General features: G+C 32.9%; 1 protein-coding gene across 1 annotated transcript in view; it reads left to right on the top strand.

Annotated features, from left to right (window-relative positions):
- The window catches only part of LOC113509237 (DNA-binding protein D-ETS-6-like), a 42,612-nt gene extending 22,135 nt beyond the window's left edge, over positions 1-20,477 (top strand). The window contains exons 4-6 of the mRNA XM_052898802.1: positions 18,014-18,123; positions 18,743-18,886; positions 19,786-20,477. Of these exons, the coding sequence (XP_052754762.1) occupies positions 18,014-18,123; positions 18,743-18,886; positions 19,786-19,971 (440 nt within the window). The 3' untranslated portion in view covers positions 19,972-20,477. The remainder of the gene's footprint in view (positions 1-18,013; positions 18,124-18,742; positions 18,887-19,785) is intronic.
- The last annotated feature ends 2,283 nt before the right edge of the window (positions 20,478-22,760 follow it).

Raw genomic sequence — 22,760 nt, 5'->3', positions numbered from 1 at the left:
TCATGATACCTCTCATGCGTCGTCATTCCTAAAGACTAAGATGGTATGCCTCAGTACCCTGAAATTTCACTGCCATATCCCATCCCTCAAACCGAAATGCAGCCATGCAACACAAATGCAACATTCATATGCTTTCTTTATATAACTTTATAATTTAACATTGTTTGCCGACTGCTTTAACCATGCTGTGTGTACACGTGTCTGGGTCTCAATCTAGTTCAAACTATTGCCTTTATATAATGTTTGTAATGTTATTGATTGTAACCTGTTGTGTATACCTTTAATAAATAATAAAAAAAAAAAAAAACTGCTTCACGGCAGAAACACGAATGGAACAAAGATACCGAAGTATACAACATTTGTACAGTGTCCCTCTGGTTAAAAAAATAAATATGTTTGGCTAGAACATAGAACAAATACGAATAATCATAATTATGTACAATGAAGTCACAATTGTATATAAAAAAAAAGAGTGAATAACAAAAGAGATTGTTTTGTTACATTGCAACAAATACTATGTAAACCTTTCGGTGACTTCGCGGAAGAAAAATATGAAAGTATTAACTGATTACGGTATCACTAGCATCTAATCCCTGTCTCCGAATGACTGTGACTCTATAAATATGTATGATATGAATATTAGGTGCTGTACACAATGTTTTGTCATAGACCATGTTAGATTGTGGTTGGCAGCTGCCTCTGGGAGCCACAGACATAGATTGGATTTAAATAGATGTCGTAAATGCATGTGTGCCTCGCGTGTCAAATTTTAGTTTTAAATTGGTCATTCAAGAGAAAAAATTATTAACCTATTTGAATATATTATTGAAAATATAATGGGACGATGCTTGATTGCGGTCGGGAGAATTAGAAATGGAATTGACTTGAGAGCGCTTGAATTTTTCAAATTTATATTTGAATAATTTAAAAATGATAGTCACTTGTTTCGAATTTCGAAGGGCATATGGCCATCTTAATTCATATAAGAAGCTTTCATGTATAACAAGGGTGGCTTAGAAACTGTTGACATTAGAGGGCAACAGCTTCACACGAGTAGTAGTTTTAAATTATGAATATTATTTTCAGAATTAGTATTCATTTATTTGCTAGATTAAAGTACATTTTTATAGTACATTTTATATTATAACTAGCTGACCTCATAAACGTTGTTTTATCACTTATTGCGAAATATAAAAGTCGCGATTAAAATACAGGGCTTGATCGCAAAACGATGAAAATTTAAAGTAGTATGTATTTTTCAATGATAAATTGTAATAAAATAAAAATAAAAAAAATTGTCAAAAAAATAAAAAAAAATATTTTGGTGTGGGTCACACTTATCACTTACGGGTATGAAAAATAGATGTTAGCCGATTCTCAGACCTACCCAATATGTACACAAAATTTCATAAATATCGGTAAAGACGTTTCGGAGGAGTTTGGTAACAAACACCGTGACACGAGAATTTTATATATAAGATATTACATCAGAAGAAAATTATAGTCCAATCTTATTCCGCCACAATGTAAGCATGCAAATATTAAAACTTATTATACAAAAAAAAAAAATATTGCAATACTATTCAAAATTTATGATAATTTTTTAATACAATGTTTATATATATGCAGAAAGTGAATTTGACGACCTTACTGTGTTTGTCGTTTCCGACAATTGTTTTGACTTCGTCTAGTGAGAGGCGAGATGTTATGACGTAAAGGGCCGTACGGCCTCTGAAGAAAACTTAGATTTTTCCGGATTTTGAGATTTCCGGATGAAATCGAATTCTCGTTAAATTTACGTTGTGCATGTATATGTATAGACGTTATTACAGATGACATTTTGGTACGTACTTGTTATGGAACGGTTTTTCTCAGTAAAGTAGTTTTTCGACGTTTAATATCTGAGGACATATATTTAGAAATAGGATGTTTTCCGAGTCTTTTGTAAAATTTTGTCTGTTCCCTGTTAGTTAGGAGACAATGGCGGTTAACTGTCATTATGAAAAATTACCCTATGTTTATTTTGTAGTAGCACGCATAAACTTCTTGGAAATGGAAGTTCTCGCGTCATCTAACTCTATCACGTCTGCGGTTGGGACATTATCTCAATTGGTAGTTCAGACAGTAGACGGCGCCTCCTCGCCGTAGTGATTCTTAGAAGATAACCTCGGGGCCATACCGTTTTCCTGCTTCTAAGAACTACGTAGGCGCACATGATGCGCACACTGTTTCATTGCCCAATGCTCTGAAGCTCTAGTTGCTCAGCAACCGTATTTTTTAAAATAATATGAAATAAATTTTGTAAAATTATAAATATATACTTACCGCTCAATACTCGTTTTTGAGTACTCTTTAGCATACTTAAGGCGAACTGGGTAGGCCGTGCCCGTGCCAGAATTGTCTAGTACCCACATCAGTATTAGGAGTAGATATTAATAGCGTAATATTAATAAATGTTTTAAATATTTTACTAACCTTTTTTTACGCAACTTAGAATGGCAAACAAGTGTATTGTCTGACATATTATATAATTTACGATTATTATTTCTCAAATTCAGTGATATAATATGTGTCGTTCACAACCGTCGCCTTGTCCAGGCATTAGCAGTACCACGCCATAACAGTGTACCACCCACTATATCGTTTTTGCCCATAAGATAGACCTTTCAAAATAAATTACCATTTTTTTTTAAGATATTAGGACTTAAATTATTTAAGCTGTTATTTTGTATTTGACACAATTTGTAACAATATTACTATTTTTATAGATATAACTGCATATTTGAAAAAACAAGAAAATTACATTTTAAAAATATTGGAACTAACCTATACTAATATTTTTAAATCAATCATTTATATATTAGACTTTATTAAAACAGTTTAATAAATGTATACTCATTGTTTGTGTCTGGTATATATAATTTTTATTATTTTTATTAATTCAGTGCGTGATATATTTTTTCATATGTTAATGTCGTTCACAACCGACATGACCTTGTCCAGCCCCCATTAGGTTTGTAGCATACCTTTTTATGCCAGTATCTGTGTACCACCCACAATGTATGTTTTTTGCCACCCACAGATAAGCGAAATACCGACCTACTTCAAAATAATTTAGAAAATATTTTTTTAAGTGATATTAGGTACATAATAAATTATTTAAGCTGTTATTTTGTATTTGACACAATTTGTGAACAATATTATCGTATATTTTTATAGATATATATATATATATATATATATATATATATATATATATATATATATATATATATATATATACGTATGTTCATAAATAGAATAATAATAATTTATAATTGAAGAGCGCGGTATGTAAAACTTCTATAGAAAATTCGTGAATTTTATTAACAAGTGGATACGCCGTATTAGTATAAAAAACTCTAATTTTTTTTTCATTTTCTATTGACTTTAAAAAGAAGGCAGTTCTCAGTTCGGTTATATTTTTTATGTTTATTACTTCATAACTCCGTCAGTTCTAAACTGATTTAGAAAATTATTTTTCTTTATCTGAAAGAATATATGTACTTACAAATTGGTTGTATAGAAATTTTATTAAAATCAATAGTTCAGTTTTTAGATGAAAATAACTGATTTTGTCACAATTGAAAATTATGTTTATGTATTAACCTTTTTAGAGACACCCATTTTAAGTACTCTGATTTTTTTTTAATTATTAAGCTAATATTGAAAGCCATCAACGATTCCAAATTTGAATTCTACGAAGTCTAAAAATAATAACAAACCGTCCGTGGGTGTGACGATTGGCGCCAATAGTCCGCCAGCCAATAGCTGCTCGTTGCAGTTAGATCCGACGCCTTATGTTACCGAAACCCCCACGATTGGCAACAGACAGCCAAATAAGAGCAAACACTAACAACTTAGTTCCGTAATGTAATTGCTAAGTGGACTCATAAATGTCACAGCTGACAAATCACATTATTTATGGCTATAAGTCAATTTTAAACGACTTTCTTAAGAAGACAATTCCTAATTTGTTTAATTTTATTTATTTATTTATACTTAACTGTAAAAACTAATCATATATCCGGAAATATGACTGTGGGAAGTAAATAGAGTTCTTTTCTAATGAATCCAAAGTGGAAAGGAACATAAATATGAGTGGGTAGATAGTTGTACAATACTGTATTTTATTTTATTTAAAAAAAAAAAGAACAAGATAAACCTCTATAATATTAGTTTATTGTGTTATTTTATAACAGGTAGCGAATTATATTATATTTAATTCATTTAAATTGAAGGGAAGGTGTATATAAATCATATATATATATATATATATATATATATATATATATATATATATATATATATATATATATATATATATATATATATACGTATGTTCATAAATAGAATAATAATAATTTATAATTGAAGAGCGTGTCCCACAAACAAAGCGACTTCAATTTATTTTTATTTTATTTCTATAGGTACACATTACAGAGAATGAACAATGTTACATTAATTTATACAGTACAGTAATGTTTTTTTACAAATGTTAAAATTTTGACAAAACCAGTTATTTTGATTTAAAAATTAAACTATTAAACTGATTTTGATAAAATTTCTATAAGACCAATCTATAAGTATATCCTTTCAGATAAAAAAAAAAGAATTTTTCTGGCTTAGAACTGATGGACTTATAAAGTAAAAAGTATAAAAAAATATAACCGAATTAAGAACGTTCTTCTTTCTAAAGTTGGTTAATAATAATAAATGATTCTACGAATACCTATGCTATGCCAGCTTTTCCCAAAGTAGGCAATAACGCCCAGAAAGCGTAGAGACCCAGAAAAAAATGGAGGCGTTGTATAGAGGCTTGGGGGGTGATTCGTTGATCTTGAATAGTGGTTTTTAAGTAGGCGAAAAAATTGGTGGCGCTAAAAAATATTTTATTCTCAAAGTCGGCAGTAGACAAAATAAGTTTGGGAACCCCTGTGCTATGCGATTATGATACCATTTTGCTTAGACTTTCACAAATCAATCGAGCAATCGATAGGATTTGCTCCTATATGTTAATTGAAGTAAATTTTTTCGAGAATTAAAAATATGTTTTAAGTATAACAGAATAATTTCCGAGCAAACGAGAGAAAACAAATTTACTTCCGCTACCACGAAATCACCACCTTCTCAAGTTAATATGAAGTGTAAGTGAAATCCCAGTAAGAGGTGTGCATTTCAACCTAAATCCCCGCTGTCAGGGTTATGACACCATGATCCCGGGTGAAAGATGGTGCTCCGGGTCGCCACCCCCGCCCTGCCCTGCGCCCTTTACGTGCCCCTTTGCACATTGACTTGCAAATGGTCTCCTGCTGTGCAAACACCTACTGTTGAAACTCGATTTCTTTATATAATTCACTTTTGTCTTGTGACATGTTTATTATTGACTAGTGGCCCGTCCCGAATTCGCACGGGTGAACATTTTTACATTTTAAAAAGTGGCCATTAAGGCTGCACACGCGACGGAAGCTTAAAAATGGAGTAATTTCTCCCATTTTCCCAACATTTCCCTTCACTGCTCTGCTCCTATTGATCGTAGCGTGATGAAAAGTATACTATAACCTGTCCAGGAGTATGAAGAATAATTGTACCAAGTTTCGTTAAAATCCGTCGAGTAGTTTTTGTTTCTATAACGAACATACAGACAGACAGACAAAAATTTTACTGATTGCATTTTTGGCATCAGTATCGATCACTTATCACCCCCTGATAGTTATTTTGGAAATATATTTCATGTACAGAATTGACCTCTATACAGATTTATTATAAGTATAGATATAGATTAAGTATTAATATACTTTTTACGTACAATTACTAACAAAAATGGACCCAAGTTGTCTAAAATAAATTGAAACTATGATACCTTATAATAATTTCTTTTAAATACCTCCCATATACAGATATTGTCTAGATACAATTTTATTATATTAATAAGATAAAATACAGTTCATGTTACTGATATAAAGTAAATTTTTATAAGTTTTTATCCTTTATGCTTAATATTAGCTGAATATGGAACCGTATATGTATTGTATAAGAGCTTGGTCATTACCTTTTCAAAGCAAATAACGTATTTTATTTTATTTAAAAAAAAAAAAAGCACTGGATACATTACAAATACAAGTAATACCTCTCCTTTTTATAATATTAGTTTAATTGTGTTATTTTATAACAGGTACGGTCTTGTAAGTGAACTTGAAAAGAGTAGCGTTAGACGGGAGGGGTCCGACAAAATTACGTCAAATCTCATTTATAAGAAGGGAAGGTGTCATTGAAAAATCTCTTCTTACTTCATTGCAATAAGCGAGCGAAGCAAAATATATTAACATAATTAAATTTGATTATTTAAAATCTTACGGCCTTATCTATGGAATTCTTATTTGGTGCTTAACCTACTCGTATTGTCGGTGAGCGAACGAATGCCAAGGAATGTAAACTTTCCTACGCAAACGAGTACAAAAGTATTCCGTTTTAACGTAATACCTGAGTAATCAATTTCTGCTTTCCCTCAAACTAAATGGATTTGAATTAAAATTGTACAAAGATGAATCATATTCTGCGTGGATATATAAATTATCTAGCTATATTTTAGATTAATTCACGTGAGCAAAATAGCTAGTAATTAACAAATAATGTTATGCCTAAGTAAGAATGCATTTTTAATGAATGAATGAATGAGTATACTTTATTTGCATTATACAATATAGGAAATAAACAAGACAATTTACAAACATAACGATACAATTGTATAAGTACAGTAAATAAATAAGGCGGTCTTATTGCTGAGAGCAATCTTTTCAAGACAACCTTAGGGTAATGAACTAATTGTTGTACAAGTAGGTATGATAGTACTGTATAATTAAGAAAGTTAACAGCGTTAAACATCAAGGAAAATAATAATAAGTACCTTTATGAAATTCAAAAAATAAAATTATTAAATATATACAATATATAATCCTATATATATATGATATTAAATATGTACCTGATACTACAACAAATATTTTGCTTCGTATAAAAACAGTAACGTACTTATCAATATAAACATATTTATTGAAAATCTTAATAATATAAAAAAATTGTGACTAAGAGGGAGACGTTGTACAAAAGTCGATTGCTTGGGTACCTCTGTCCCATTCGTGTTTCTACCGTGAGGCAAGTATTACGCATATAGTGTATCTTAGAGTACCAAGATACACTATATGCGTAAGTATATAGAATATTAATAAAAAAAAAACAAGTCATCTAATTGTCAAAAAGGTGACCCGTTTTCGATGCTCTATATTATACTCTATCTATATAATTTACCGTCTAAACGTATTTTCATACGGTTGGTTCACAAATGGACAAAGTGATTCATGAAGAAGGTGATTCATAATTAATAGGTGCATTAGAATTCATTAAATATTTTTGTATAAATTAGCTCAAATTGTTGAAGACATTAGAAAATATTATAGCGACTGGAAGCTTCACTAGCCCGAGTCGCCTAGTACACCTACGTATGACATTACGTCAGAAAAAATGTATGCATTTACCTCTCCGCTTTGCTACTTGCACGATGTCAGAGCGGGTTGGAAGTAAATAAAAAAAAATTTACCATAATCGAATCAATAAACGTGTGTGAACTAGAGGGCACCACGTAACCACCTGTCCCTGGGAACTACAGTTCGCGACCGGATTCCTCGCTTTCACATTCCTGATGCGAGCGCGCGAACAAGCGTACTCGAGCCGCGCGTTTTGCCTCTGAATCATAGACAAGAATGCGGACTTGCTCGGTCGCTTTCAGGATAGCTCGATGCAGTACTCTCTGGTTATGTTCATTAATTGAATGCATAAATGTTGACATCATTATATGGTTTTAATTATATTCTTCTTTTGTTTTAAAGTAGCAATTATTTCAGTTTTTAACGTACATCAAAATGTTCTAAATTCGATTGTATTTTTTTTTATCTGTTACGTATTCTCAAATAAATAAATCATGTGTAATTCTCGTGGCTTTGCCTACGTGAATTAGTATATAAAATGTGTACAGTTGAGGTATATCCAACCCAATGTTTGAAATGAAATGAAATTTGATTAATTTCGTTGAAAATCTTTAAGATTTGTCTGTTTTCTGTCAATCTATAAAAAATAGATTAGAGTATAAAATATTTATTGGCCACAAAATAATCTCGCCAAAAGTAAGTACATGATCAAAATTACAAAAGTGAAAAAAATGACCAGAAAAAAAGAGTACCTATTAACCTATTAAGAGTAACCATTAAGCTACCAACAGTTGCCACATTAACCACTGATGGTATCGTTGATGGTCCCACGGTGGCGCCCGTTTGTGCTATATTACCGGTATACACTAGTGGGATGCCAGTGAGGGATCGTGAAAGTGAAAACAGGTCAGTTTCAGCCCGTCGTGGAGAATTCGACAAGAATTAATCATGACGGTGTCAAGGGGAAACCGCGTGGAGGTCGACCTGAAAGAGTATATTGCTACCAATAGGACTTCTAATTTCCATTATAAACAATCCCATCCCATCCCCCCCCCCCCGGTCACAGATATTGTAACACTAGAGCTGTTAAATTACCGTGTATTACCGGATATTTATGTATTTATTTAAATTTCGTAATATAGACATTCTAAAAAGGCAATCAAAACGTTATCGTGTTTATCACTAAACACGTTTTGTAATAAAATAAATATTTTCTACTTTCTTAAATAAAATCCTTTGAAAGCACTTGTGTATACAAGGTGAGTCACTCGAGTCGTTTCTTGCCGTTTGTCTCTGCGTTAAGGTGACGGAGTTTTAGTAAGTCTTGGAGTTTCCCAGGGCTATATTACTGTAGATTACCATCAAGTGGTGTATACCGAGTCGTATCACGTCGAGAGGCGGGTCGGCGAAGGCCCCTCCTAGTGGCGACTCCGCCCCGGCACTCCTACATCGAGTGCCGTGTGGTTTAACTGTATGAGCGCAAGCGATATCACTTATTATTAAATATACATATTATTTATTGTATTTGTAAAAAAAAAACGAGAAATTAATATGAGAATATAATGGGTCTGCTGTGTGGGTGGATAGGCTGTCATAAGAGGCGACTAAGGAAACTTAATAGTCGAGGGCAGCAGCGTCCCTCTTAAATCATCAGCAAAGTCTAACTGCGGTTGTCAACCTGCCAACCAAACATGGCGGTAACTGTCAGAACTCCCCTTATAGAGGAGGTCTATGTTCATCAGTGGACAGTTAAGAATACCGACGCATAACATCTCTAGTAGTTATATTCATTCCGTAGCATTCATTAGTATTAGTAATATTTCCGTAGTATATTCATTCAATGCTTTGCTCTTTTGAGGGCGAAGCAATAAACTGATTTGTGGCCATTTTGTATTGCTATGGCACACTCATAAACGAAAATTGTATTTAGCTTTGTGTATTTTTTTTATTATTTATATTATCTCGCTTTCTTTTGTATATGTATGTTGTAATTTATGTGCTGTAATTAATGCAAATAAATTATCTATCTTTCTATCTATCTATTTTGTGACTTTAATGAAGTTGTTCATGTTTATAAGAAATTATTACTACTTTCCATTAGGAGTGTTGTATATGTATATTGTATTATTTACGCTATGCTTGAGCGAGGGCAAGACTAGAGAGGCGGCCATGTTGTAGACAATTAAAGCAGCTGTGAAAAGTATGATCCGGTCTTTTACTTATATTTAAGTAGTAATATAGTGAACCCGAATACATATTTAAAAAGGAGAATCGCCTATCTACTTATCCGCTATTTTCAAGCTGTAAAAAGAACATTGTGTTGTAAGGGCACTAAATGTTTTCGTGTGTACTAAAATCTGTAGGCCAAAAAAATAAATTTGCTTGACTACATCTAATTTTAGATATCTTACACAAAAAATGCAAAAAGAAAACATATTAAAGGGTCAAACGAAGAGTTTGAGATACAAGAAAGAAATCATACCTAAATAAGTAATACGTAGTTCACTTTGCTACTTAGTTTAAAATGCCGAGATGAAACCGCTAGTTAATGAATCAATGATTTTAATGTTTCCAGATTTTTTATAACAAATCTGTAATTTGCTAGTTTAATTTCGTAGTTAATTTACTATCAATGTGTTACTGACAACAAATTTTTATTGGTGAATAACAGTTTGGTTATCTTTGATCTTACTTATTAATCAATAATGGTACTGTTATACTAGGTTACCCACCACGTTTTTTTAATACTCGTATCTGACACCTACTCTCTTACTCAAATAAATATCCAATTTGTGAAAACATAAAACATTTTGAAAAATCTTTAAAAATCCTTTCTCTAAAGCTCATCTTTTTACCATTTTCACCTTTGAAGACATACGAATTTAGAGGTTTCATCATGAGATTGAATAATTAATTAGTTACGCTACTCTCTTATGTATCTTTTAATATATCTGTAATATCTAATTAACAAATTAATTAAATATTAATAATATCTTTATCTTGTCTGTGCCTAAAACTGTTCAAAAAGTTATGAATTAAAATTCTCCAATCGCTTGTGATTTGCGACAACTACGAAACACTTCCAAGAAGTTCTGTCGGGTCTGAGTTTTTAATTTACACGCGGCGCGCTTAACCGCATTATTTACGGCTGTGGATTCGTTCAATTAAGTTTTTTACGTGTTTTTCAGAACCCGCCATTATGTGTAAGCGTTATAAATCGACCATTAATCGAGTTTGTTTGATCTAATGATTAATGTAATCGGGATTTACGAGTCGATAAGAAATTTTCGTAGGTGTATCCAGGTGGTCTACCATGAAACGAAAATCTGAATTTTCGCGCTCAATTTCGTGTTTTTGTTCGTACCAAAATCGACCCAGTAAATGGAGCTTAACATTTCGTTCATCATAAATCCTATCCTTTTAGTCCAGAGGAATGATATTTTAACATTTTTAATAATTTTAAACGACATGTATTATGTAATTTTAACATCAAATTTCTGTTTCGTTCGTGCCCGAAATTTCGGAAAATATTTCATGGTAGGCCCTCTGATCTACCTGAAAATATCAGTGTGGACTTCTATAATAGACAAATCCTATACTCTAACTTATCTTTAGTCCCGTATTATAAATACGAGTAATTAAAATAATATTGATTTTTCGATGTAGGTCTTTTCTTTTTATACAACTTAGAATGGCAAACAAGCTGACGGCCCACCTGATGGAAAGTGGTAACCGTCGCCTATAGACATGAGCAGTACCATGGAATAACATATACTGTTTTGCCCATGATACCCCCCATGCGTTGCCATTCCTGAGGACTCAGGTGTTATGGCTCTGTACCCAGTAAATTCACGCCATATCCCAGCCTTCAAACCGAAACACAGCCATGCAAACACAACTGCTTCACGGTTGAAACACAAATGGGACAGAGGTACACAAGCAATCGACTTTTGTACAAAGTCTCCCTCTGTAATTCATTTTTACTAATTTGTACCGCATCGTTGACCGCAAAGTATATAGTACCGCAGTTATTAATAGTTATTCAATAAATCACACGTGGAAACTCTTTTAATTGGATTATCAAAGTTTTAAAGTATAAAGGTAAGGAAGTAGATATAAGTAGGTTAGTAAGAGATCAAATAGAAAGTCGAAACTACTTTTTTTTAATTAATTGAAGCGGTTTTTTAATGAGTAAGCAAAGCTTATAATAGCAAAATTGTAAGTAATATAACTTTGCTATTAATTTTTTTAATTTATATATGCCGTAGGTGAGTGTGATATGACTATTTTTTTGTAATTGTAAATTATATGTACCTAATAATAGTCACCTAATTTTAGGGAATATAGTTGCAAAATTGCCTGGTCCCTAGGCTACAGTAACTATTTACCATATAATAATGGTGTGTTCTTGTTGAAAAAGTCACGATGGGCTAACTGAATATATATATATATATATATATATATATATATATATATATATATATATATATATATATATATATATATATATATATATATATATATATATAGTTGCAAAATTGCCTGGACCTAGGCTACATAACTATTTACCATTAGACGAAATAAGATGTATTTAATGTTATTCTTTAGTGATGTCACTAAAAATTTATTTAACATGAAAATAAAAAAGTACAGTTGTGGGGAAGGGGGTTTAACAGTATCTAATTGTAACATATAATAAAACTGTGTTTGTAAAAAATAACAATCAAGTTACTTGAAAAAGAAAAAAAGGCAAAAATATATGTATCATAAGTTCCTAGATATTATTTGAGTTTTTAATCAGTGTTTTTTAGCATTTTGCTTAATTTTATATGTATCGATAAGTTTTAAAAAATATTATAATAGTATAATTATCAAACTTAAATTACAGTTGATAAAATAATTTATTCAAATAATTGTATTAATTCATATCTTTAAAAATTTAAAACAATGTAGACAACATTTGAAAAATAAAAACAAAAATTTTCTCAAAACAATTTAAATATAAAAAAAAATTTAAAAACTAAACTCCCGAATTGAATTTGATAAAGTTTTTATGGGAGTAATCTGTAAATATATCCTTTCAGATAAAAAAAAGAATAATCCAAATCGGTCTATAACTGACGGCATTATGAGGTAACCAACATAAAAAAGATACCTACATCTGAATTAACAACCTCCGTCATTTCGAAAACAGTTGAAAAATGATTATTTCCTACAATAATCTTTCCTTCACATCACACGATGACTCATGATTAGATATTACTTGAATAATAGATTAGGCGATTATCATCAGTTCTCATCACTTGGAAATCGGAGGGGTTCGCGTAATGCCCACCATGGCGCGCTGCGGGACATACATGCATTATGCATGTACCGGCAATCAACCGCCGCGCCCCCTACACGGTTTACACAGTCACTAAATAACTTAATATCTCATTGGGATCAAGAGATTGCTATTGATACTGGAAGGAAATTAATGACTTGCAATTGTTTTTTTTTATATACTTTTTTATACCACTGAGGTGGCAAACAAGCATATGGCCCACCTGATGGTAAGTGGTTAAACCGCGTTGTACGCGACCATTGAGGCTGTAGGATATGAGGATGAACTCCCTGTCAATGGCGAGTCGTACGATGGATAGAAAGTGGCCGTGGGCATCATATTGAACAATTCCTCTGAGCACAATCCGTTGTACAAACGGTAGAACACGCAGAGTGAGGCAAAATCTTTCCTAAGACTTAAGGGTTCGATACCGCTTGTAATCATCTGCCGCCTGGGATCATCGACAATTCTCATAGCTTGTCGTTGCAACGAGTCGAAGGGTTCAAGCTGGTATTTAGGTGCTATATAACTTAGAATGGCAATCAAGCTGACAGTACACCTGATGGAAAGTGGCAACCGTCGCCTATAGGCATGAACAGTACTATAGACAAAACAAAGTATACTGTGTTCGCCCAAGATACTTCTCATGCGTTGGCATTCTTGAGGGCTAAGTTATGTCTCTGTACCCTGTAATATCACTGCTATATCTCAACCTTCGATCTATTGCAGAATATCAACGATTCATTTCAATTGACTGTAACGATTGTAATAAATAAAAATTTTGCTCTGCAAAATAAAAATATTCCAATTGTAATTTCGTCATAGTAAAATTGTGACTAGACCATATGTGTATATAGAATGGAGTAGAATGGAAAATATCTATTGTCCATAAAACGATATCACAGGAAGTACCTAATTATAATTACGAAAGAGAAATATGAGATTAAATAACGCGAGATTCCTACATTATACCAGAGGGAGTCTTTGTACTAAAGTCGATTGCTTGGGTACTTTTGATCTATTCGTGTTTCAATCGTGAAGCAGTTGTGTTTGCATGGCTGTGTTTCGGTTTGAAGGGTGGGATATGGCGTGAATTTACTGGGTACAGAGGAATAACACCTGAGTCCTCAGGAATGGCAACGCATGGGAGGTATCATGGGCGAAACAGTATACTCTGTTATGTCCATAGTACTGCTGATGTCTATAGGCGACGGTTACCACTTTCCATCAGGTGGGCCGTCAGCTTGTTTGCCATTCTAAGTTGTATAAAAAAATTAATTTGGTTACAAATTACTCGTAGTTTTATATCCGATACTTCGTAACGTGTAAATCAAAAGTGGAAAACAATGCGTCCACTTCCTAATGGCACATCAAGGTAAAACATATACCACTTTTTAAGTTCGATCTTCAGGGATACAACGGTGACAACCGCATCAAATTCGGACAAATTTCAAAATAAAATCGTTTTGGCTTCTTTAAGTTTTATTCCCAGATATCAATATTTCTTAAATATACCCCATGTATGCGTTGATATATATATGTATATATATATATATATATATATATATATATATATATATATATATATATATATATATATATATATATATATATATATATATAGTTACAAAAAACTACAATATATCCTCATATTCATAAACTTTTTCAACCAAAGACCAAGATTCAATTTGGGGATTTAGAGGGCTCTTACGACTTAAATCTTTCACTGGTTTCATATACCCCATGTGATTGTATTGTGTGTGGGGTTGGTAAAAGGGCGGGGGTCGAAGGCGGCGCGAGCTCGACCCGTGATCTCGACTCGACCGTCACTACCTCGTTTCCGGTCGCGCATCCGCCCGCATATCCGGATCTTGTTGCAATTGCATTAACCGGTAAAATATAAAGTTGGTGACGTATCCGGACATTTTGTATTCGAATTGTGTTTCAGTAAAATGGCTCAGTTTTAATTAAAAAAAAAAGAAAAATTTAACGCATGATAATGTTTTCGTTTAGGAAACGTGAACACATGTAGTTTTCGTGTCGTATTTATTGACTTTAAAACATATTAATAATAGAAGAAAATAGTTTTAAACAGCTATTTTGTATTACATGCATTTTATTAACTAATTATTAAGGAAATATTCTATCAGTGAAGTTATTTTTTTATTTCAAATAAGCAGTGATTGAATAACAACATAAGATTATGTTTCACAAAAAAAAAAAAAACACTTCTAATGTGGCAAAAATTTTGATTTAAAAACTAAACTACTGAATTGTTTTTGATAAAATTTCTATGATAGGAAACTGTAACTATATCCTTTCAGATAAAAAAATAATTTTCCAAATCGGTTTAAAACTGACGGAGTTATGAGGTAACAAACAAAAAATACAACCGAATTTTTCTTTTTGAAGTCGGCTAAAAAACGGGCCTTTTCGAGTATGGAAGATTAAACATTTTTCGAAAAAAAAAACTTTCCAGTTTAACTGGTAGGATATTTCTTTATAAAAATGCCAAAACTTACGATTTTGGCCTGTAAATATATGAGCATTAAAAACTTTTTACTTAAGTGAAGTCGCAAACGCCGTCGGCTTAAGTTCTGATTTGTTACCATTCTGTAAGGACACAAAAAAAAACGTATAAACTTGGTGATGTGTTAGAGAATATAACATATCGGTCATGTTCACCGCGTTCACCGGGTTGTGATGGCCACCGGCTGTGTGATGTCACGACGACGTCGGTGCGGTGATGTACCCGCGTGATGCTGTGGCTGAGTGCGACAGACCATCATCGGCGCTTTCACCATCTCTACCACGGTCAGTTATTGTCTATTTTGTTTAAACTTACAAGGCCGGCAGCACACTTGCAATCCCGTTGGTGTTGCGGGTGATCATGGGCGGCGGTAGTCACTTACCATCAGTTGAGCCGCATGCTCTTTTGCCCCTTGTGTTGTAAAAAAAAAACTTTGTTGTCACAGAATAGAATAGATGTTCATTGATAGCAGTGCATTATAATAATTCGAAAATGTTCATGACGTCTTAAAGGAGATTTGCACAACTTACCCATATATCGGGCATACAATACCATTACTTCGGGGGGAAGGGATTGTTTGTAATGGGGTCTAATGAACCCATTGCTAGCAATACACTATCAGGTCGACCTCCATGTGGTTCCCCCTGGAAACCATCGTGAATTAAATTTGAATTCGTCACAATGGGCTAACTGACCTGCTTCATCCTCATCTATCATCCTTCACTGGTGGCCCGCCAGTGTATACCGATAGCGCGGGCGGGGTTACCATTCCATTATCAACCATTAAAAAAAAACCATTACTTCATAAATAACATTAGCATTAATAATAATTAAATATTATAATAGTGCATGTGGTGTTCGCCTGTAAAATACTTTTACATTAGGCAAAATTATTTTTTGTGTTATTGATTAAGCAGCATGTAAAATGTAAAAGTTGTATGTGAGCTTTATTAAATAAATAAAAAAATAAAAGAAAATAAGCATTAATTATTTTATAGTTATAAAATACAGTCGTCATCGAAGTTTAGAGTAGCAATAAAATCGTCATCATCATTATACCAGCCATTAACTGTCCACTGCTGAACATAGGCCTCTCCCATAAAGGGAGGTTTGACAATAGTTGTTTAAAAAGAGCATATTCCTTTTTAAAAGACTGGCAGCACACCTGCAATGCCGTTGTTGTTGTGGGTGATCGTGAGCGGCGGTAGTCACTTACCATCATGTGAGCCGCATGCTCGTTTGCCCCCTGTATTGTAAAAAAAAATTGGCAGACGGATTGGCAACCGTAGTTTTAGTGAAGTTTTATAGGGACAGTGCTGCCCATCCCTTGTTCCCTTAGTCACGTCTTACGACGCTCACGGGAAAGAACAGGGTGGCCCATTCTATGCCGGCACCACACGGCGATGTCACACACACGGCATGATCACATTTACAAAATATTTATGATTATTTTATATATTAATAAAATAATTTATAATTTCATTATTAAAAAAATGTCAAGAAGCAGAAAATCAGTTCATATTGTAAAAAAAAAAACATTTGCAAGTAACCATTTTTTTTATAATAATTTCAATTTGATAATTTGTAACAATTTAAGCCTATATTAATAATTTGTTATTATTGCCAATTTAGTAAGATGTTGGATTCTCTAATAACAATATTTCCCACAAAGAAAATTAAAATTAAAGTAAATAAATAAGTAAATGTCTTCGAAGTTTGATTACTTGGTTCGTGAATTTTTTATTATTAAAAGAGGATATCCACAATTCGACGGCTTTCTGTATATATATCATGCAAGATATGTGCATTCTTAAACATAATAAAAACGTTATTGTATGCTATATTTTATAATTACTCCTCTCCATCCAAAGTTTGTCTGGAAGAGATCGCTCTTAGCGATAAGGTCCCCCATTGTTTTCTCATTGTTATTATTTCTTGTAATTGTTTGTATTTATAATAAGTTTACTATTGTAATCTTTTGGAGGAAACAATAAAGAGTATCTATCTATCTACATCATATGCAGTTATTTAAATAACTATATTGACTACTTAAAATTTATAGTGCAAAATATATATTTCTGAATTGTTATGTAGTAAAATCTATCAGTTGGTGAAGGCGGAAGTAGGATAATATTTTATCGAAAATATAAATGAGAAATGAGAACCAAATCTTGAGCTTGAATTACGTCTAAAGTGAAATAAATCCATTGTGTAAATAATTCTGTTTAAATTTAAGAATTTATATTTCACCAGACTTTGTACAAAAGTCGATTGCTTGGGTACCTTTGTCCTATTTGTGTTTCTACCGTGAAGCAGTTGTGTTTGCATGGCTGTGTTTCGGTTTGAAGGATGAGATATGGCGTGAATTTACAGGGTACAGAGGAATAACACTGAGTTCTCAGGAATGGCAACGTATGGGGAGTATCATGGGCGAAACAGTATACTCTGTTATGTCCATGGTACTGCTCATGTCTATAGGCGACGGTTACCACTTTCATCAGGTGGGCCGTCAGCTTATTTGCCATCCTAAATTGTATAAAAAAAAATTTGCACAAATTTTATTGCACAATAAAGAATAAAGAAATTAATCAATGTTTGTAGAGGTAAATGTTTTACCTACTTTATCTTATGTTACAGAGCCATATGTTGCGCTGAGCTCGTGCACGCGCACCACCGGAGGACAGGTGCAGCTGTGGCAGTTTCTGCTGGAAGAACTGGCGAACGGCTCGCCTGGCATCTGCTGGGAGGTAGATATACCTGTGTACCTGGATTATATAGATTATATAGTTACTTTTAAGGGCGCCAGCTTCCAAACAGCCTAGTGGGTGCTCTACGCTTTTATATACACGTAACTTTTTGATAAAGAGAAATTAATTTTCCTTTATCGCTATCTTCCTACGCTTGTCCCAATTATTGTTTGGGATCAATGTTATATGTTTTTTTCTTCCATTGTTCTCTATTCACAGTCATTTCCGCATTCACTCCCATTTTAGCCATATCATCTTTCACACAGTCCATCCATGTCTTTTTAGGTCTTTCCTAAATCATCATCATCATCATGCCAGTTATTATCTATCCACAGCTGAACATAGACTTCCCCCATAGAGTGCCATAAGAAATGGTCCTGAGCCATCTGTACCCACTAACTCCTTGCAATGCATTTGAAGTCGTCACCCCATCTAGTTGGGGGTTCCCACTCAAGAACCTTTCTACCCCATCGATTGTCAGTTGCCACTTGCTTATCCTTCTGGCTTTGTCGGTGACTTTGGTATCATTTTCCTAAATATATATTTAAAATCGTGGGAGTTTCAATTACATTTACGATAAAGTATTGTGATGAGTGTCAAAAGGCATGTGTTGAGGCAGTGCCAGAACGAGGGTGAGTTCCGGCTCTCAGATCCGGACGAGGTGGCGCGCCGCTGGGGCCGCCGCAAGCAGAAACCAAATATGAACTATGACAAGCTGTCGCGTGCACTACGGTATTACTACGACAAGAATATTATGAGCAAGGTATGAATATTATGAGAATGCTATACATATAGCAATAAGTTCGCCTTTTATCTCGAATATTCTTTTGTAATGTAGTCAATAAAGAATAAATAAATAAGGTATGTGGGCTTTTGTATAAACTGAGGTTCAAAGACTGTTCTATATTTTCAATGAACACTATATTCAGAGCTATTACGTACGTATGTACGGCTAAATAAATAAAAAGAAAAATCGGTATCATATATTAGCTTTAATAGGTAAATTTTTGATACATTGAATTATATAGAATATAATGATATAAGATAACAACTTTCCGAATCCCGCAGTAGATTAATAAACTGACCCTAAAAGTATCCACTGATCAAAAAGGATAATTTAAAAGTGCTTATAAATAAGTTTGTTTGAATATACATGATTTGAATTTGAAATTATCTTTATAAGTGAGAAAACACTCGTAGGTAATATTTTTATAGATTTTCTTAAACTAAAATATGTATAAGTACTTAGTGCAAGTGTTATTATAAATATGAATACTAAATTTCACTAAATAATAATAATTTTTACTTAATGCAATAAAGTGTAAATAAATAAATAAATAACAAATATTTTTCATTCAGTAAACATAATTATGAGCATCTATGAGTAACTTATTTATGAGTATATCGCCCAGTTTGGAATGATATTTCAGCTGAGAAGAACGGGCAAGAAACGCAGCTGTTGCTTTTTTTTTTCAAATAAAAATTAAGTTTACAACAAAAATGTGAATGGATAAAATAACTATCACAAACTTCGTATTGATAAAAAGAAAGAAAATAAAAAAAATTACAAAGCTACAATCAATCACAGTATTCTTGAACAGACTAGTGCCATCAATCGCCAATTCTTCAGTATCAACAGAATCTGCGATTTCCTTATATCAGGTTCACGGCAAACGCTACGCTTACCGGTTCAACTGGCGGGGGCTGACCGCCGCGTGCCAGGCGCAGGCTAGCGACGCGCCTCCTTACTGGTATTACCTTCCTCAGTCGCAGCAGCATGCATCGCAGCCACCAGGACAACGGGACTTGCAGCGACAGGACCCACCTGCGCCGTCATTAGAACAGTAATATAATAATATTTGCTTTTGCCTGCAACTTCGTATGCATGGATTTTGGAAGTATGAAAACAAATTAAATAGATCACTTCTAAATAGGTATATCAAGATAAAATATACGAAGGCTCAAAAGTACCCGACCTGATAAAGAAAACAGTAAAAAAATTGCGAATTTTTTTTTTTCAACATATCTTCTTTCAACTCGATATACTTTTCCCAACGATGTTCAATAGCTTGTCGAACTGGCCTAATTTACATGGCGCAATGCTAAATCGGACAATTTTTCTTATCAATTTATCAATAATTCTTTTAAAAATAAAATGTATATTGTAATGTTTTGGAATCATTCCTAAAAATAACGCAACTTTGATAAGTATACTTCATTCGATCTATACATCTTATCTATTACTTGTATTGTGACATTGAGTGATAGATAGTTAAATTTGGGGACAGATATATGCGTTCTTGATTCCAATAATATAATTTTTAAGTGGAATTCAAATTTAAGTTTATCTAATTAATTATTAATGTTGTTTTTTTTTTTTTTTTTTTTTTTCTTTTTTTGTGGCGTTCACCCCGATATTAGGGTATTTTGCCAAGAACAAAACGGGGAAACGATAATAGTAATAAAAATACCTAACACAAACGAATTTAGAAAGGATAAGGATTAGGTCTAGGATATTTATAGGATATGAAACATATACTTGTACATATGAGAATATACTTATAAATATATAGGAAAAGCAATTGATGCAACTATAAATGTATTCATGTAATATAACTAAATCTTAATATTGTTATCATATATATATGAAGATAGTATTTTATAGATAATAGGATCATTGGAAGAAAGTAGAGTAAGAATAGAAGTTGGGAATGGAACACGGATGGATCGGAGATGATTAAAAAGGAGGTGTGGTCAAATTTAGAACATGAGAAGAATATATGATTCAAGTCCGCCACTTCAGCACCGCAATTACACGACGAACTTTGTACAATACCAAGCTTGTATAAATGAGAAGGTGTGCATACGTGACCTAGACGCATACGAGTTATAATAGTTGTTGCGGTCTTTCCAAGCTTTAATTTACAAAACCATGGTTTGAAAGGAATATCGGGTTGTATAAGGCGATAAAATCTTCCTTTTATTGTACTTGTTTTTTCCCAATATTCCTTCCAGGCATACCTTAAATATATTTTTGGGAGACAAGCTAGGTCACTACAGTAATTATGATACGGATACATATCACCACAAGTTACAGCCTCTCTTGCAATAAGGTCAGCTTTGTCATTGCCGCTAATACCACTGTGTCCTGGTAACCAGGCAAAAGAAACGGAATAACCTCTCAACATGCAAAGATAAAGACTTTGTCTTATGTCACAAATAATGGGATAAACTGGTTTTGATTTAAACGGATATTTGGCTAGAGCTTGCAAAGAGCTCATAGAGTCAGTGAAAACTATTGCCTTATGTAATTTCATTAAAAGTATATATTCTACAGCTTTTAAAATACCATAACATTCCCCGGTAAAAACTGAAGACTCCGGTGGAAGTTTAATTTTTGAACGATATTAAATTGTGAATGAAACACACCCACACCTACACAACCGCTATTGTCTGGTTTTGATGCATCAGTAAAGATGTAGTGCCATTCATTCCATTCAATGTCAGTTATAAACATAAATTTGGCATTCAATTCTGAATCATTTTTTAATAACCCAAAATCATATTTAATATTAGGAGATAAAACTAAAGATTGATATGAGCATTTATAAATGGGAAAACAGGACGATGTAAAAGTGGGAGATTCTATGGATTTATATTTTTCATAACTTTGTATTAAACATGGAGGTTTTTTATGTTTCCAATAAGATGAAGACGAAATAAAGATATGTAGTTGAGATAACTTTTGAATAAGCGGATGATCAGATAATTGTAAACAACGAAAAAAGAAGCGATCAGATAGATATTGTCTTCTTAAAACCAAAGGTGGATCACCGACTTCGAGCTGTAAAGCATTGATTGGACTTGATTTCATTGCTCCAGAGATAATCCTCAAGGCCTTTGATTGAATTAAATCCAATTTCTTAAAAGCAAATGAACTTCCTGGAGCTAACAAAAAAGTTCCATAATCAATGACACTCCTTATAAGACCATTATAAGCAAGTTTTAGTGAAACGGGATGTGCTCCCCACCAAACTCCAGCAAGGCACCTAAGAATGTTGAGGTTACGCTTTTTCGTAGAAATATAATTACAGTGGGACAGACCTGTTAATTTATTATCTAGCACGATACCTAAAAATTTAATTTCAGTCTTTATAGGAATGTATGAGTTATCATAAAGCACCTTAATTTGTTGCGGTGATCTCATTCTTGAAAACAAAACTACACTACTCTTGGTTACAGAAAGATTAAGACCATTTGCATCTAACCACGTTTTTAACAAATCTAATGAATCAGATAATTTGGCAGAAGCAGATTCTATGGACTTCGCAATAAAATATAATAAAAGATCATCAGCATATTGTAAAATTTTGACGGATTTATCAAGGAATAATTCTAGATCGTATGTTAAATAAGATTGGACTGAGAACAGATCCTTGTGGAAGGCCTTTCCATACTGTTCTAGATAATTTGGTATCTTCATCTAAATTCATATATATTGTTCTTTCTGATAAAATATTAATAATGAAATTAGAAAGCATTACCGGTACATTTAGAGCTTGTAATTTAGTTTTTAAAATAGAAATTATTACATTATCATAGGCAGAATTTATATCTAAAAAGGCTGAGAGGATTGA

The sequence above is a fragment of the Galleria mellonella genome, unplaced genomic scaffold (assembly GCF_026898425.1).
Source record: "Galleria mellonella isolate WM207_F2 unplaced genomic scaffold, CSIRO_AGI_GalMel_v1 utg537, whole genome shotgun sequence".
NCBI lineage: Eukaryota > Metazoa > Arthropoda > Insecta > Lepidoptera > Pyralidae > Galleria > Galleria mellonella.
This window is presented reverse-complemented; position numbering and strand designations above follow the sequence as displayed.